The sequence below is a fragment of the Oncorhynchus kisutch genome, linkage group LG24 (genome assembly GCF_002021735.2).
Source record: "Oncorhynchus kisutch isolate 150728-3 linkage group LG24, Okis_V2, whole genome shotgun sequence".
NCBI lineage: Eukaryota > Metazoa > Chordata > Actinopteri > Salmoniformes > Salmonidae > Oncorhynchus > Oncorhynchus kisutch.
The window spans coordinates 1,170,134-1,189,113 of NC_034197.2; the positions used below are offsets into that span (position 1 = coordinate 1,170,134).

An 18,980-nucleotide genomic window follows, 5' to 3' on the forward strand; every position below is an offset into this window, starting at 1 on the left:
ACTTACATGCTGACCAGACTGCTTGTGTGCATGTTGAGTCTGTCCATCCACACCAGACATGATCTGGACACTCAGTTTGACAAACAAACTCTGAACCAACTATATTATTTTGGGGACAGTTCAAAAAGCGTGAAACATGTATGGCAATTTAGCTAGCTAGCCTGCTGTTGCTAGCAAATATTTCCTGGAATATAAACATTGGGTTGTTCTTTTACATGAAATGCACAAGGTCCTCTACTCAATGAATGCACAGATAAAAGGGTAAACCCGAGTTTGTTTCCAGTAATCTCTCCTCCTTCAGGCTTCTTCTTCTTTGGACTTTATTTGGCAGTTGCTAACCAACTTTAAGGTGCATTACCACCACCAACTGGACTGGAGTGTGGACCTCAGTTCATCTTTCAATCACCCACGTGGTTATATGCTCCTACCAACCAATGAGGAGATGGTATATGCTCCTAAAAACCAATGAGGGGATGGGAGAGGCAGGACTTGCACAGCATCAAGCATCACAAATAGAACTAAGTTATATTTTAGCGTCTGGCCACACAGACGCTCGCGACCAGTGTGGGTGCAATGATTGACGAACATGTATGTGTACATTTATTTGCTCGCGCATGCGACACCAGCGGTGTGGTCAGCATGTTAGACATGGGTTAGTTACCACTATAGCTGCATCCATTATTTAGTCTTGCCCTAGACAATATAGAATACACTTGTATGAGTTACGAACTAATTGCAAATCCAACTTGTAGGCTAACGTTAGCTAGCTAGCCTGCCTCACGACGCTAGCTTTTAAAAAATGATAACGTTACATAACCAGCAGTATCTAGACTATACAATCGTATGAGCTACGACCTAACTAAATTGTAGAGGTAGCTAGCTAGTTAGCTACGCTAATGTTATCTAGTCTGTTTTGCTAGCTAACATTAGCTAGACTGCCTCGCTAGCTAACAATAGCTCACCTGCCTCACTTTATCAAGACATGGCTACCTAGCTACCTAATCAGTAATAACGTTATCTAACGTTGTTAGCTAAATTATACCAGAGAGGTATATATATTTCAGTGTCTCTGGTTATACTCACCACCACCGGTCGTTGCACACCAAGCTAGCATTACTGGTGCAGACAGTTGTGGACAGACAAACTCCAAGCAACTATTCCGACCGCATACTAGGGTCCTTCGGCAGGGCATGCTAACCATAGATCTTTGGCTGTGGAGGCATGGTCAATCCGTATAGGCCCTGTGATCCTTTGAGCGCGTTGGGGGCAATGAAGCCCCATTCAATGACGGGAAGCAAAGTGGTCGAAGGGGCAATATGCACGTGGAGCTTGGCAAAAGGGTGCATGATTTGTTGACATAATTGTAATCCAAACCCAACCTTCATTTATTCGTTATCACGCACTGGGGTTTCAGTTTCAAATTCTGTTTTAGACGATACTGACTTGATGACAAAAATGTACACTTTGTTCTCAATTTTGACACTGTAATAAATGATAACGGCACTGAGCCTATTTCTAAAATGTTTTATGAGTTGGAGAACACATTGGGAGGGATGTTCTTGCATGCAGAATCCTTCTAGATCCTTGACATCCTTCATCTGAGTTTATGGACGGCCCTCTTCAATTCAATTAACAGGTTTTCAATGAGACTGAGATGACCATTGCACAATTTAGATTTTGTGGCCAATGAACCATTTCTTTGTAGATTTTGTTGTGTGCTTGGGGCTATTGTCTTGCCGGAACATCCACTTGTGGCCACATTTCAGTTTCCTGGCAGAGCCAACCAGGTTTTTGTTTACAATATCCTGGTACTGGGCAAAGTTCATGATGCCGTTGACCTTAACAAGGGCCCTAGGACCAATTTTGCACGCCCAATTTTTCAGTTTTTGATTTGTTAAAAAAGTTTTAAATATCCAATAAATGTCGTTCCACTTCATGATGGTGTCCCACTTGTTGTTGATTCTTCACAAAAAAATACAGTTTTATATATTTATGTTTGAAGCCTGAAATGTGGCAAAAGGTCGCAAAGTTCAAGGGGGCAGAATACTTTCGCAAGGCACTGTATGTCGTTAATTGGCCACAAAATCCACATTTTGCAATGGCCATCGCAGTCTCCTGTGGTTTGAATTGAAGAGGTCAGTACATAAGTGCATACGAAGGATATCAAGGATCTGGAAGGATTCTGTATGGACGAAGATCCCTCCCAATGTGTTCTCCAATCTCATAAAACATTTGAGAAAAAAAGCTCAGTGCCATTATCCTCGCAAGGTTAGGTATTGAAATGTATTTTGACCCCTACCTTTTAGAGATTTTCTTTTAGCTCAAAATCTCTTTCTCCGAGAAAATGTATTAGTATAAATAATATAATTTCCTCCATTTTTTTAGCATACAGTACATACTGAACAAAAATATAAACACAACATCCCACAATTTCAATGATTTTACAGAGTTTCAGTGAATACAAGGAAATCAGTCAATTGAAATTAATGGATTAATCTATGAATTTTACATGACTGGGCAGGGCGCAGCCTTGGGTGGGCCTGTAAGGGCATAGGCCCACCCACTTGGGAAACAGGCCCACAAACTGGGAAGCCAGACCAGACCAGCCAATCAGAATTTGTTTTTCCCCACGAAAGGGCTTTATTAAAGACAGAAATACTCCTCAGTAAGCCCAACTACCCCCTTTTTCTCCCCAATTTAGTGATTACGATCTTGTCTCGTCGCTGCAATTCCCCAACGAGCTCGAGAGAGGCGAAGGTCGAGTCATGCGTCCTCTGAAACATGACCCGCCAAAGCGCGCTTCTTAACACCCGCCTGCTTAACCCGGAAGCCAGCTGCACCAATGTGTAGCAGGAAACACGGCTCAACTGACGACCGTAGTCAGCCTACAAGTGCCCGCCTCACCACAAGGAGTTGCTAGAGTGCAATGACCCAAGCCCCACTGGCACAGAATTTGTGAGAATTAAGCTTTTTGTGTGTATGGAACGTTTCTGGGATCTTATATTTAAGCTCATGAAACCAACACTTTACATGTTGCGTTCATATTTTTGTTCGGTTTATCTCAGTATTTGCATTATTCATTTTATACAGTCATATCTGCTCATCTTTATTGAGTTTGTCAATAGTTCCGGACCCTGCTGTATATTGTGTATATATAGCCTGCATATTGAATGTAGGTTCTAACATGAGTGTCAACTTCAGTTGCTTATCTAGATACAGTGTCTGGTGAGGACTCTGGTCTCCTTGGGGCTGAAATACCTGTATATTGGGTCCATGAAGAAGGCCGAGGGCTTGGTGTAATGCAGGGAGGGCTGCTGCTGGGGCGGCTGGGCCAGGGGCTGCTGGTGCTGTGACAGCAGGGGCTGGTGGAGGGGGTGGCCCTGGGTGGGCAGGGTGTGTTGGTGTGGGTGGCTGCCGGGGTGCTCCTCCTTGCATTGGTTCTTGCGGCTGGACGGCTGCTCAGGGGCCACCACCCCGTTGTGCACATCCCGTCTGTGGCTGCTGATGCTGAGGTCCAGTGGCTGCTCCTCATCCCCCGGGAGAAGGAGGGGGGTGTTGCTGCTACCGCTGGGTGGGGTCGACTTGGCGGGGGCCGGCAGTTTCGGTTTGGTCTTCTTTGGCTTGGTGGTGAGGTCAAAGGGCGATGACTCTTCAGTGCGAGGGGCAGCCATTTTGTGGGGTGGCGGATGTTGCACACGAGGCGACTTGGGCTCAGCCTTGAAGAACATGCCGGGTTTGAGGGCACCGGCCCGCTCGGTGAAGGGGTAGAGGGAGTGATGGAAGTTGGGTAGGAACTGGAAAGGGAACATCGAATGGCAGGGCATCGAGCCCATATTCTTCTCTTGCAGGCCCATGAGCGCAGGGCCAAAGTACTTCTCGGCAATGGAAGCGATGGCCTTGATGGAGTCGGTGGCAGCGGTGGCCCCTGTGGGGGGCAGTGCCTGCTCGTCCGGATGCGGAAAGAAGGAGTGCTGGGAGGCGACCGAGAGGAAGGGGGGCTGCTCGCAAGCCAGGTTGAACGAGCTGGACACCGCCGACACTGAGCCGCTGCTCACGTTGTCCGGCCGCCCATCCTGACCGATCCTATCTGTCCCCACCACCCCTCTAACGCCTGCCTCCTTCCTTCTCTTTGTGCCGCTGACCCGCTCCCATTGTTCCCGATCACTCTCAGCGTCGCTGTCTACCTCTGAACACGAGGCGGTGCCGGTGGTGGTGTCTAGGTCGGTGCCGCTGGTGGCGTTGACTTCCTCCAGGTCGCTGACATCCGACGCCTCCGACATCTTGGCTTTGGCCTTGACTTCTCTGTACGCCAGCTCCAGCCTCTCTTTGTCCTCCCTCTCCTGACTGCTGAGGAGACTATTTCCTCCGTTGTTGTTGTTGATGGAGCTGATCAGAGACAGTGGAGTCCCGTCCAGGGGGCTGTGAGGCAGCTTGCCCTCCTGGCTTCCACCGTTGTTACTGTTCTTGCCCAGGGGGCTCTTCAGAAAGGGGCTGGGGGGCAGTAAGGGCGGTCGGGGGTAGAGCGAGGGGACGAAGAGATCCGGGAAGCCATGGGAGAGCGAGGGGAAGCCATGCGGCCTGGGGGAGAAGGATAGGCTGGCGTGAAGATGGGGCCGGGAGGGGAAGTAGTCAGGGAAGGCCAGACCTGAGTGGTTGAGTCCCGGTTGGGGATGGGACCTGGACTTGGCCAGGATGGGGCTGCTCATAGGGATGCCGGGAGCAAAGAGGCCCCCGGCAGGGCCATAATGGTTCTTGCCCTCACAAAAACGCTGGTGCTTGTTGAGGGAGGAAGTAGTGCTGAACATCTGGCCACAGTCTTTGCACTTGATCTGGGTGCGGCAGTCGGCGTGCATGCGCTTGTGGCGGCACAGGTTGGAGAACTGCGTGTAGGACTTGTGGCACACTTCGCCTGGGGAGACACACAGCCCACATGGGCCTGGTTAAGCCCATTTAAACACTGTCACTAACTCAGAGTACCAAGTTAACAGTCAACACAGATACAACACTACTTAGAAATAATATACACTGTGTACAAAACATTAAGATCACTTTCCTAATATTGAGTTGCACCCCCCTGTGTGCTTAGTGTGCAAAGAGAACATCGTTGTCTTGAAAGAGTACATCTTGTCCCGACACTTCCAGACAAAGCATGCAGAGAAATATAAGAATATGTCTTCTGAGCAGAGGGCAAGTGCATCGAAAGAGTTGCTTTCTCAGTTGCAAAAGTAGCAAGAACTTTTCAGAAAACTGCTTTCAGGAAACAACAATTACGAGAGCTAGCTATGTAATGTCCAACAAAATTGCTAAACATATCAACCCATTCGCTGAAGGCAAATTCATTAAAGAATGTTAAATTGACTCTGCAGAAATACTTTGCCCCGACAAGAAAGAGCTATTTGTTTCCCTATCAAGACGAACAGTGACACGGCGTGTTGAGGATATCGCAGAGATTAAGGTAAAGGATTTCACCTATTTCTCCTTGGCCCTGGATGAGAGCCAGTGATGTACGTGACATGGCACAGTTGTTGATATTCTTACGAGGCATAACCCCAGACTTTGAAATTACAGAGGAGCTTGCTTCAGTGCAGTCAATGAAGAGCACAACCACAGGGAAACATTTATTGGAGGAGGTTAATAAGTGTGTGGCAAAGCTGGGACTGAGTTTTGTAAAGTTATCCAGTGTGACCACTGATGCGTCCCCAAACTTGACAGGAAAAAACATGGGGCCTTTTGAAAAGGATACAAGATCAAGTAGCTGAGCTGAACCCAGATCAGATCATTATTTACCTGCATTGCATTATTCATCAAATGGGCCATGTTGTGGATACAGTGACTAAAGTGGTAAACTTCATAAGAGCAAAATCTTTAAACCACAGGCAGTTTGTCTCACTGTTGGAAGAGACAGAGTCGGGTCATGCATATGTCCCCTACCACAAAAACATGAGATGGCTGAGTTTGGGGAAGGTGCTTAAAAGGGTGTGAGACCTGAAGTCGTAGATTGCTGAGTGTTTGCAAATGAAAGGAATATATGTGGATTTCCCTTAACTGCAAGATAAAGAATGGTTGGCTGATTTTTCCTTCACCGTGGACATCATGGCCCTCATGAATGAACTGAATTCCAAACCACAAGGGAAGGGCCGTTTTGCATATCAGATGCACAGCCTTGTCAAAGCCTTCAAGGGAAAATTACTCCTCCTGATTTCCAAGTAGAAGTCAACAATCTCACCCACCTTCCGATTGTTAGTCTGAGCTTATCGATCTTCAGTCTGATGCAGTGATTGGAGAACTATTCAAAACAATGTCACTGACGAGGTTCTATGTATCTTTTCAGTGATGAAATATAACAAGTCAAGGCACAGATCATCTCTTACTGACTCTCACCTCTCAGCAATCCTGCGCACAGCGACGACAGAAACTATACCTGACTTCACTGCTCTAGTCAATGCCCATCAGACTTCACTCCTCGCACTGATTGAGTAGTTTAAATGTAATGTTGAGCTCTCTCTCTTTACTGTGTTTTTGTCCGTGGTGCTGAATGTACAGTGTACTTTTCCCTCCATTGCATGTTTAATAATGAAAATACCAAAAGGAGAACATGGATGTGCTCTATTTCTGTGCATGTTAAAAAAGTAAAATAAGTATCTGGACGTGATTTACAGTAGATATATCTGTCAACACAGTCATACACATGATGTGTAATCCTGTTATATGGGTAACGTGAATATATTCTAATGTGGCCCTCATTGGAAAGGAATTGCCCAGGCCTGGTCTACGTCATGGAAATAGCAGGTGTTCTTAATGTTGGTACACTCACTATACATGTACATAGACTGGGCCTTTTTCTCTTAAGGCTGTATCCATGCATCACTATGACCGGCAACATACATACCATACATCTCCACAGTGGGCAACCTACTTTTCACAATATATTCTATAAAGTGTTGCTTGAATACAGACCGTACCTATACATGTATATAAGCATATACACACATATGTGCACATGGGTACAAACAGAAAAGCAAAGCAGAAAGTTAAGAGAGAGAAGACAAGGTAAGGTATCATGGCTTCCGGCATCCTTTAACGGGGAGCTGGAGCAGAAACTGTTGATCCACGTTTATATCAAATCTGCCCGTGCCGAAGGAAACCCATTTTACCCCCCCACAGAAGGAAACACACACACACACACACACACACACACACACACACACACACACACACACACACACACACACACACACACACACACACACACACACACACACACACACACACACACACAGGGGGAAAAAAGAAAAAAAGAAACACAAAGTAGCACTTTTTTTTAAAGTCCCACTAAAGATGCTCAACAAATCAGTAACATATCAGCTGCAGAGGGACCGTAGACTGGGAAAGAGGGCCCACTTCCTATCTTTATCAATGCAAGTGCACCCTCTATCCAACTTAATTAGCTGGACTATCAAAATAAAGTGTTACCCATACAACAAAAAGAGGAGGAGAGGCACGGAGGGAGGAATGGAGGAGAATAACAAAAACAAGAGAAAAGGTGGGGAAAACACACAACAAAATGAAACACATAACAAAAACAAGAGAAAAGGTGGGGAAAACACACAACAAAATGAAACACATAACAAAAACAAGAGAAAAGGTGGGGAAAACACACAACAAAATGAAACACATAACAAAAACAAGAGAAAAGGTGGGGAAAACACACAACAAAATGAAACACATAACAAAAACAAGAGAAAAGGTGGGGAAAACACACAACAAAATGAAACACATAACAAAAACAAGAGAAAAGGTGGGGAAAACACACAACAAAATGAAACACATAACAAAAACAAGAGAAAAGGTGGGGAAAACACACAACAAAATGAAACACATAACAAAAACAAGAGAAAAGGTGGGGAAAACACACAACAAAATGAAAGACATAACAAAAACAAGAGAAAAGGTGGGGAAAACACACAACAAAATGAAACACATAACAAAAACAAGAGAAAAGGTGGGGAAAACACACAACAAAATGAAACACATAACAAAAACAAGAGAAAAGGTGGGGAAAACACACAACAAAATGAAACACATAACAAAAACAAGAGAAAAGGTGGGGAAAACACACAACAAAATGAAACACATAACAAAAACAAGAGAAAAGGTGGGGAAAACACACAACAAAATGAAACACATAACAAAAACAAGAGAAAAGGTGGGGAAAACACACAACAAAATGAAACACATAACAAAAACAAGAGAAAAGGTGGGGAAAACACACAACAAAATGAAACACATAACAAAAACAAGAGAAAAGGTGGGGAAAACACACAACAAAATGAAACACATAACAAAAACAAGAGAAAAGGTGGGGAAAACACACAACAAAATGAAACACATAACAAAAACAAGAGAAAAGGTGGGGAAAACACACAACAAAATGAAACACATAACAAAACAAGAGAAAAGGTGGGGAAAACACACAACAAAATGAAACACATAACAAAAACAAGAGAAAAGGTGGGGAAAACACACAACAAAATGAAACACATAACAAAAACAAGAGAAAAGGTGGGGAAAACACACAACAAAATGAAACACATAACAAAAACAAGAGAAAAGGTGGGGAAAACACACAACAAAATGAAACACATAACAAAAACAAGAGAAAAGGTGGGGAAAACACACAACAAAATGAAACACATAACAAAAACAAGAGAAAAGGTGGGGAAAACACACAACAAAATGAAAGACATAACAAGAAAAAGAAGGGATGGGGTCACGGAATTGCCTCTGACCTACGGGATTGTGTCTGCTACTGTCGCTGGCCCTGCTTGGGGTTGGAGAGAGATGGAGGGAGGAGGATGAGGAGTAGGCCTGTAGACACAGGGAGGTAGAACTAGATGTGGGATGGCTAGGCCATATCGACATGGGTTGCAGAGACTTACAGATGAAGGGCTTGACACTACTGTGAATGTGCTTGTGCTGCTTGAGGCCCGAGGAGGTGGCGAAGGTCTTGCCACATTCGGGGCAGGTGTGAGTGCGCTCCCCTATGTGCTGCGAGCGGATGTGGCGCTGCAGGTTGCTGGGGTCCGTGAACACCTGTGGGTAGGGCGGTGGCAGAAACATTTCCATTGACACACACACACACACAGATAAAAAACAGTTATGGTCAGCAGTCATCCGATCACTGTGTGTTGACACTTTCAGAATATATATACTACTGAGTAAAAAAGCTTATACTGCATCCATGCCAGCTTCCCGTGATGCCTTGATGATGGTGGTTACATTCACCAACAACTAACTTTAAGGCCAGTAGTGCTGAGCGATTAACCAACATTTTATTTTTGGGGGTTACTAATTGACCAAAGTCAGTTCAATTACTTGAATTACATTAAGTTTGTTTTCTTGTCTATAGAGAAATCAAATAATTCACGAGAGAAATCAAGTCAAGAACTTTATGTGGGATGCTGGGCTGAAGGGAGTTGTAGTTTTCATTAAGCCAAATAATGAACCTAGTTCAGCGCAGAAACATGGTTATTAACTACAATGACCATAATTCATTGCGCCTATTTTTTTCTGGCTCAGACAAGAGGCGGGTCAGAGAGGAAGAGGTGAAGTGAGAGGATTCACTCTTGCCAAAAGCTGTGCAAAAAAAGCCCAATATGTTTCTATGGCTTATTTTGGACAACGACTCCTATTCTTAGGGCGAATACATCAGCATCTCGCCATTATATACAGATCTCTGGACGGATACACATTTACACCATCAACATTAAATTAGATACACACAGACTGCATAAAACACGAGAGAGGAATGTACACAACATAATGACGAGAGGGACAGAGACAGTTTGTGAAAGTATGCCTTATCTACATTGAAAATATAAACACATGTAAAGTGTTTGTCCCATGTTACATGAGCTGAAATAAAAGATCCCAGAAACGTTCCATACACACAAAAAGCTTATTTCTCTACAATGTTTGTGCACAAATTTGTTTACATCCCTGTTAATGAGCATATCTCATTTGCCAAGGTAATCCATCCACCTGACAGGTGTTGCATATCAGGAAGCCACTCTAAAATGTGTAGTTTTGTCACAAAATACAATGTCACAGATGTCTCAAGTTTTTAGGGAGCATGCACTTGGCAGGCTGACTGCAAGAATGTTCACCAGAGCTGTTGCCAGAGAATATAATGTGTATTCCTCTACCATAAGCCGCCTCCGACAACTTTTTGGGGAATTTGGCAGTATGTTCAACCGCAGACCACCAGCCCAGGACCTTCACATCTGGATTCTTCACCTTTGGGATCGTCTGAGACCATCCACCCGGACAACTGATGAAACTGTGGGTTTGCACAACTGTAGAATTTCTTCACAAACTGTCAGAAACGGTCTCAGGGAAGCTCATATGTGTGCTCGCTGTCCTCACCAGAGTCTTGATCTGTTCGGCATCTTAACCGACTTCAGTGAGCAAATGTGCTCACCTTCAATGACCACTGGCATGATGAAGAACGGTCCTCTTCATGGATGAACCCCGCTTTCAACTGTACCCGGGCAGATGGCAGACAGTGTATATGGCGCCGGGTGGGCGAGCAGTATGCTGATGTCAACGTTGTGAACAGAGTGCCCCATGGTGGCAGTAGAGTTATTGTATGGGCAGGCATAAGCTACGGACAATGAACACAATTGCATTTTATCGATGGCAATATGAATGCACAGGGATACCGTGATGAGATCCTGAGGCCCATTGTCGTGCCATTCATCCATCACCATCACCTCATGTTTCAGCATGATAGTGCACGGCCACATGTCGCAAGGATCTGCACTCAATTCCTGGAAGCTGAAAATGTCCCAGTTCTTCCATGGCTTTTATACTCACCAGACATGTTACCCATTGAGCATGTTTGGGATACTCTGGATCGACGTGTACGACAGCGTGTTCCAGTTCCCGCCAATATCCAGCAACTTCACACAGCCATTGAAGAGGAGTGGGACAACATTCCACAGGCCACAATCAACAGCCTGATCAACTCTATGGGAAGGAGATGTGTCGCGCTGCATGAGGCAAATGGTGGTAACACCAAATACTGACTGGTTCTGATCCACACCCTACCTTTTTAAAGGTATCTGTGACCAACAGATGCATATCTATATTCCCAGTCATGTGAAATCCATAGATTAGGGCCTAATGAACATATTTGAATTGACTGATTTCCTTTTATATGAACTGTAACTCAGTAAATATTAGAAATTGTTCCATGTTATGTTTATATTTTTGTCCAGTGCACTTTGAAGAACAAGACATATCCCCCCCAGATTCTGAAATTGCCCCCCCCCCCCCCCCCTCCGAATCAAATAAAGAAATACCCCCCCCACTTCTAAAACCAAAGTTGCGCCCCTGCCTGTAAACACAATATTTATAATTTCAGCATGTCGTGTTTAAGTTCTGAGTTTTAAGTAAATCGATTACATCTATTCCCTCGCTAGCCTAGCCTGCCTGTTAAGTTCTGTTTTGCAGGTAGCTTCTCTCTACATGTGATTTCACTTCACACTTAAGTTATTTTACATGTTATTTAGATACTAATCCCGTTGAGAACAATATTCAAGCAGGATGCGTACGTTTTCTATGTACAGTGATGGTCAGGTATTGTTCACTATGCGACTACGAAACATCGGTTCGACTTTAAGCCGTTAAGTCTGAGCTGCGATATAATTAAATGTTTCTGTACTCTTATAGTTTTACTCCGTTTCAACTATAGAACTGGAGGTTTATGGAAAGCCTTTCCCTGACTCTGGTTCAGTTCTTGATTGGAGTTTGGCTGGCTGTCAAGTTATGGTTACATACACATTAAAGAGGGCAGTACAGGGAGAACATAGATAACTGACTGGATGACTGCTACAGCCTGAACCGAGATGAGATGATGACTTTAAGGAATGAAAATGAATAAAGTCATGAAATAGAAACTAAGTAATATACACAACTGAAATATTGTATATTTTCTATTGATGTCTACCCAATGTGGACCTAACAGGTGCAATTGAATATTTTTCATGTTTTGGCTATTGAATGTTCACTATTTCTGGCCTTAAAATGCTCTACATTCATTGTTATGTCATTATTTTATAATCCATTTCATGTTTAAAAAAAAGAAGTTCAACTGAAATCCGGAATAATTTTTTAAAACCAAATCAAATCAAACCAATCAAACCGGAACCAAACCGACCTCAAAAACCACTAATCACTCAGCACTAAATGCCAGACAACCAGTTAGCTGAATAAACTGCAAGTAATGACATTTTCAAGTCATAGCATGAACTGACATGATTAAGTTGGTACTAAATTGCATTTATGGTTGCGTTACACTAACTTAATCACAAAATCATATGGTTAAAATCCTATTTTCTACGTACATACACAATTAATTTTCTCCCCAGTCAATTCACTACTGTGGCTAGAATCAGCATTCACCAAGGTAGCAAAAGAAGCCTGTGTTTCTGCGCACAACTTACATGCCGGGTGTGCTGTACCTTATCGCAGTTTTGACACTCGAACTGTTTGCCGCTGTCGTGGGACATCTGGTGGCGGATGAGGTTGGACTTCCAGTTGAAGGCCTTGGGACACTGGTCACACCTGTACTCTCGCTCCTCTGTGTGCACAATCATGTGTTGGCCCAGACTGGACAGGGAGCACAGACACATAGTCATTCAGGATGATGAAACTCTTCAAATCATTAGTGTAGAGGTAGTGGTACCACTGTGTGTGTGTCCGTGCGTGCTCGCCTATGTGCGTGTGTATGTGTGTGCGTGTGCATGCTTGTGTGTATGTGTGTGTGTGCGCGCTGCACCTGTACTCGTCGGGGAAGATCTTCTCGCAGTCCTTGCACTCGTGGACAGACTCGTGGTCGCTGTCGTCACAGCCCTGCTTGAAGTCCTCGTTGCTGAGAGTGTCGAACACGGACCCGGCGCTGGAACAAAAGCACTTCTGGTGCCGCTGCAGCTCCAGGGCCGAGGTGAACAGCTCGTCACAGTCCTCACAGCGGTACATCTGTTCGTCTGTGGTACAATCGGACTATTTATTTTTCGGAAATGTGTCTTTTGCAAAACCAGACAACACACACTTGTGAGTAGCCTGTAGGTTAGATAAGGTCCCTCTACACACACACACACACACACACACACACACACACACACACACACACACACACACACACACACACACACACACACACACACACACACACACACACACACACACACACACACTAAGGGTAAAAGGCTGAGCAGGATAACTACGTAGCTCCCCAGCCAACATCCATCTGTGATCCCAAACTGAACACACAATCATAAACAGGAACCAGAAATGTCTAGCATTTCAAGTTGAGAAAAGATAAACCTCTCACTCTCCTGTCCAAGCGAATCAAGTGCATGTTCAAATGCTTAAACAACCACTCTCCCATTAGCTTTGACCTAAAACATAAACACATCTAGGAACAATAAAATGTAGCCTGGGCTAGTCAGCTTTACATCTTAATTAACACATAGCTAATTACTTTTTAGTCCAGTGGTGGCGGCTGTTCAGTGGCTTTAGGCTATAGCACGCAAAGGAAGCAAAAGGCTAAACATTTGTCATTATTTTCCAGGTTGATAGCCTTTGAAATGCGTTTCCCAATCAAGGTCAAACCAATGGAACTTTGAGGCAGGCGATTTCAATGGCGGCTTTCTGACCTGGGCGCCAAGTTCAACAACTCAGGCCAAGTTGAAGAGAGGGGGAGGGAATGGGGGAGTGTAGGGTGGATGTTGTCCAAGAAGAATGAGCCATGCGTGTTTAGGCTAGGTTGCAGAGTGACAAAGCCAGGCATGGACCCCCCAGATGTGCCCCCCTAGCTGTGTTTTCTGTAGATGTAGATGCTGCTGGGCCTGCCAGTTGCACAGACCAGGACAGAGGCTACAGTGCCTTCAGAGAGTATTCATACCCTTTGACTTATTCTACATGTTGTTGTGTTTCAGCCTGAATTCAAATTGGATTAAAAAAATAATAATTCTCAACCACCTACACACAATAGCTCATACTGACAAAGTAAAAACATGTTTTTAGAAATTGTAGCAAATTATTAAAAAGAAATGCAGATCCCTTATTCAATGTTAGAAGCAGCTTTGGCAGCAATTACAGCTGTGATTCTTTCTGGGTAAGTTTTGCACACCTGGATTGTAAAATATTTGCACATTATTCTTTAAAAAGCTCTGTCAAATTGGTTGTTGATCATTGCTACACAGCCATGTTCAAGTCTTGCCATATATTTTCAATTCAATTTAAATCAAAACTGTAACTAGGCCACATCTTGATAAGCAACTACAGTGTATATTTGACCTTGTGTTTTACGTTATTGTCCTGCTGAAAGGTGAATTTGTCTCACAATGTCTGATGTAATGCAGACTGAACCAGGTTTCCTCTAGGATTTTGCCTGCGCTTAACTCTATTCTGTTTATTTTTATCCTAAAAAAACTCCCTAGTCCTTGCCGATGACAACCATACCCATAACATGATGCAGCCACCACCATGCTTGAAAATATGAAGAGTGGTACTCAGTGATGTGTTGTGTTAGTTTGCCCCAAACATAAACACTTTGTATTCAGGACATATAGTTCATTTCTTCGCCACATTGTTTTCAGTTTTACTTTAGTGTCTTATTGCAAACAAATGCATGTTTTGGAATATTTATATTCTGTACAGGCTTCCTTATTTTCACTCTGTCATTTAGGTTAGTATTGTGAAGTAACTACAATGTTGTTGATCGATCATCAGTTCTCTCTTATCACAGCAATTCAACTCTATAACTGTTTTAAAATCACTGGTGGCCTCATAATAAAATCCCTGAGCTATTTCCTTCCTCTCCAGCAACTGAGTTGAAGCATCGTGGTCCAATAAATGACATGGTACTAAACAGGCCTATAGATTAAGAGCAAACAGTATAGAAATCTGCCAACAAGCAATTAGTAGCCACAAATTGTGTCAACTTTTTAGCTTTAACATTCCCCTACATTTTGCCGTTTGGAACACTTTTACAAATTAGCCTCATTGGCTAATCTAAACAAATATAATAGTACATTTAAAAAATGCTATTGATAGATATAGAACACTGACTGACGGTAGCCACCTGTCCATGATCCTGAATAGATGGTTACGGTATGTGATATTTGAATGAGCGCATCTAGGGCTACCAGTCTTCATTGGGCTTTTCTTCAACATCGCTCACTTTCTTGCGCGCAAAATGACAGTTGTGTACAGTATATGGCTGCATTTCAGATAGGCCTAAAAAAACATATCGTATATAGCACTAGTATGACCAACACCGTGTGTAGCCTACTAAACGAAGTAAGCAAACGTTCACTCTGGTATCATTACATTTGCATTACTGCAAAAGTGATGTCAATACTATGAAAACAACAAACCGCCTCCTCTTCTCTCCCTCCCTGCTCTCTTGCTATAGCGTGTGCATGTGCGTTTGGAACTCTGCCACACAGAAAATAGTGCGTACCTGGAGAAAAGGCGGATTGGTTACACTAATTGAATAGTGTTACACATTCGACAGCAATATGTAGCCTATCGTTCTAATTATTATAGTGTAATTAAGCAATGAAGCCTGGAAGAGTCTTTGATAGCCTAGTGTCGAGCTGAACTGTGCGTGATGGTATGCAGACATGATGTGCAGATCTACCGCAGCAGCTACGGCTGCATTTCAAATACACTTGTAGGCCTGTGTCGTAGTGGGGCGCATATCCTTCTTGTGTTATTAGTCTTCTATAAAACGACGGTTGTTGATGTGTCAGGCTACGTTTCAGATCCATTTTTGTACATTTGAACAGCAGTAGGACCAATGGACCTTGTTTTATTAAGGCTCTAAAGCAATACTAGCTGTGCCCCGTCTCAGACATGTCATCCTGGAGCCGGGCCTGCTACGTTGGCACCCACCCTGTCCCAGCATTGCCATGACCTGACTTGACCGAACTATCAACTCAAGTTGATTCAAAATGACTTCGAGTGTATGGCTCACCTAGTTCATTCTGTATGCCATTTATTCAGCTGGCAATAACCAGATGCATTAAAAGGGGAGAAGTGTAGCAACAGCACTTTGTCTAAACATGGATTTGAACAAATGACCCTCTGGTCTCAATTGTACATTACTTCCGTCTCAAAGGCTATACATGCATAGCTGCCACCAAAGCCATATAACTCATTTACTGTGTGTGAACTGTTCCCTCCCAAGATGAAAAACTCCTCACCGATCAGAATATTTGGATGTGGCACTTTTGAAGGCTGCGACATCTTTCCAGTAACAGCCTTATGACGCGCTTGTGAGGCTTTATTAGCCTACTTGTTTTATTACACCGACTACGAGGCTTTGTCAAATCAAAAAACACTTCAAGGAGGAATTGAAACTTGAGGACTCGTCAGAGCCGCACCTAGCCATCGATTTCACCGCGGGAAGACATTAGACTCGAGACCTACAATGCCAGGGGAAGCGTGCACAGTGTTTTGGAGCGCAGCGCGTAAAGAATCATTTTGTCGCCATGATCTATTGAATGAATCGACCAGTAACACTCAGCAGTAGAGCGCGCATGAATGGGGAGGAGTGTGTGTGAAAGCGCACATAATAGCTCTCTTTGAGAGGTAGGGGAACACAGTTATGTGCCGTTTAGTGACTAATCTGTGAGCATGGGTGAGGTCTCGGAGCCTCCTCAAGTCCCAGCTCCGATAAACCAGCCGAGGAGAGCTGTGCAGCACCAAGCTCTTCCTCTCCTTTCCCCCTCTCTCCCTCTTTTCTCTTGCGCACCCACGCACACGCACACAGTCTACCTTTCCCGTTGACACTAATTCACACACTGGTAAAGTGTCAATGTTGTTTCTGTTTGTCTCTTTCTTTTATAGACACCCCAGCGCACATCTATTTCTTACCCTTTCATCCTCTCTCCTGTTCTTTGGCAAAAAGATCTGAGGGAGGCTCAAATTGCAGCTATGAAAAATCATAATATCAGGGGTGCTGAGGAGTATTTTTTGTGGAGGAAAACTCATTCTGATTGGCTGGGCCTGGCTCCACAGTGGGTTGGCCTGGCTCCCAAGTGGGTGGACCTACGCCCTCCCAGGCCCACCCATGGCTGCGCCCTTGCACAGTCATGTGAAATCCATAGATTAGGGCCTAATTCATTAATTAAATGTACTTCCTGATATGAACTGTAACTCAGTAAAATCTTTGTTGCATGTTGGGATGATATTTTGGTATTTTCCTTCTGATGCACAGTGAGGTAAGTAGGTCAAAGTTAAATCCTACATCAAATCCTTCACTTCAAACATAATAGCTGTCTAATCCTTCCCAAGAAACATCAGTTCTACTTCAAGAAATAGACCATGGCATCATGTTCCTTGCATCGTGTCTTCATAGAGAAAGCCTATAATGTTTTCTACATCCCTAAATGTCCGAGGTTATTGACCGCTGTCACATCTAGTTCTACGAGGTATTTGTTAAGTGATAGCGGACCCACTATTCTCAAGCTTTTCGCTGCACCCGCAATAACATCTGCTAAACACTTGTGACAAATAACATTTGATTTTGATTTACAATTGTTCGAGGATGGATGAGGACTGAGTTCGTCATTGATCGGGTGTTAGCTTAGGCTATGTATTGTCTCATTGAATGTAGACAGATCTTTAGGCCAAATATTTTCCCCAAAATAAGCTTTTTATAGATGTCAATTTGGAAAAAGATCCAAAACGTCATTATTTTTGCCCCAAATCTGTATCTAAAACAATTATTAAAAGATCCAAAACAAAATGTTATTTTGAAGTTAATTTAAATATGCGCTAATGATGGCATTCATCTTACCTTCGAGGTTTAGTGCCATCGATCCCTCGGGGAAAATTCCTTTCTTCATATACACCAATAGCTCTTCCCCCACTTCAATATCCCTAATAGCTTTATAATCAATCTGTAAAATAGAAAAGAGAGGAAGAGAAAGCGGTTAGGGACAGTGTAGTCAACAAAAAGCTATAGTCTGCTTGTCATGAATGAATACATGAACCTTTATGGGCGTCGATTTATTAGGCTTAGCCTATTATCTATATTCATATGTCAATATCGATGTTGTTAATATTGTAATCATTGGAAAAATACCAACCAATTTATAGGCCTATTATAAAAGTAGGCCTAACCAAAAATGTCTACATTGACAATAATCCCTAAATAGGGCCTAATTAGTTTTCATATTTAGCTTGCTTGACGTACAAATGAATTTAAGTACGATTTAGGTTTCTAGTCTACTTTACATCCATTGTTCATCATATAAACACTTGATAGTCAATGCATAATATGTATTATTGTTTCTAAAAATCTAAATATTTATGTATATACATTCTTTTCATTCTAGGAGGCAATAAACTTTTTTGATAAGTAACAATAAGCGCCGGACATTTGAAAATGTTGAATTCAATGAGCCAGTTACAAGCATACTTTGGGGTAAAAACGAAATTATAGTTCAAGTACACGTCCTGAGGATTGAAATAAAAGGCCAATTAAATGAAATGTCACATACCTGGAGTGCATTGTTTTACAGTAGTTGCATATCCGTGCACATTTCCAACTAAACATTTCTAAAACATGTAAGTCTCACACTGGGTATATGCTGAGCGACTGAAACATGTTAGAGGTGGCAATACATCTATTTATTAGCTTACAGTGAAAGAGCAACACCAGAAAATGCTAAATAGGCCCGAATAAAATGCACCAATTTTTAGCACAACATGTTGTCATTTAACTGATTTCAACTGAAAATATAATGTTGAATTAAATAGCAAATGTCGCTGAATTATGAGCGAAACATGTAAACTACAGTTTTATACAGACGCCAAGCAATGAACAATATACAAATAGGCAACACATTTGAAAATAACCAGCCTCAATGTGTCCTGTGTGGACGCATGGGGGCGCTCAG

At 43.1% G+C, this 18,980-nt stretch overlaps 1 protein-coding gene across 1 annotated transcript in view; it reads right to left on the reverse strand.

Annotated features, from left to right (window-relative positions):
- The window catches only part of LOC109883894 (histone-lysine N-methyltransferase PRDM16-like), a 76,421-nt gene extending 58,100 nt beyond the window's left edge, over positions 1–18,321 (reverse strand). Inside the window, exons 1-6 of the mRNA XM_031804331.1 lie at positions 18,316–18,321; positions 17,876–17,978; positions 12,842–13,049; positions 12,525–12,672; positions 8,940–9,093; positions 3,218–4,909 (exon numbers count right to left, since the gene is read on the reverse strand). Coding sequence (XP_031660191.1) covers positions 3,218–4,909; positions 8,940–9,093; positions 12,525–12,672; positions 12,842–13,049; positions 17,876–17,978; positions 18,316–18,321 — 2,311 coding nt within the window. The remainder of the gene's footprint in view (positions 1–3,217; positions 4,910–8,939; positions 9,094–12,524; positions 12,673–12,841; positions 13,050–17,875; positions 17,979–18,315) is intronic.
- Positions 18,322–18,980: the final 659 nt, after the last annotated feature.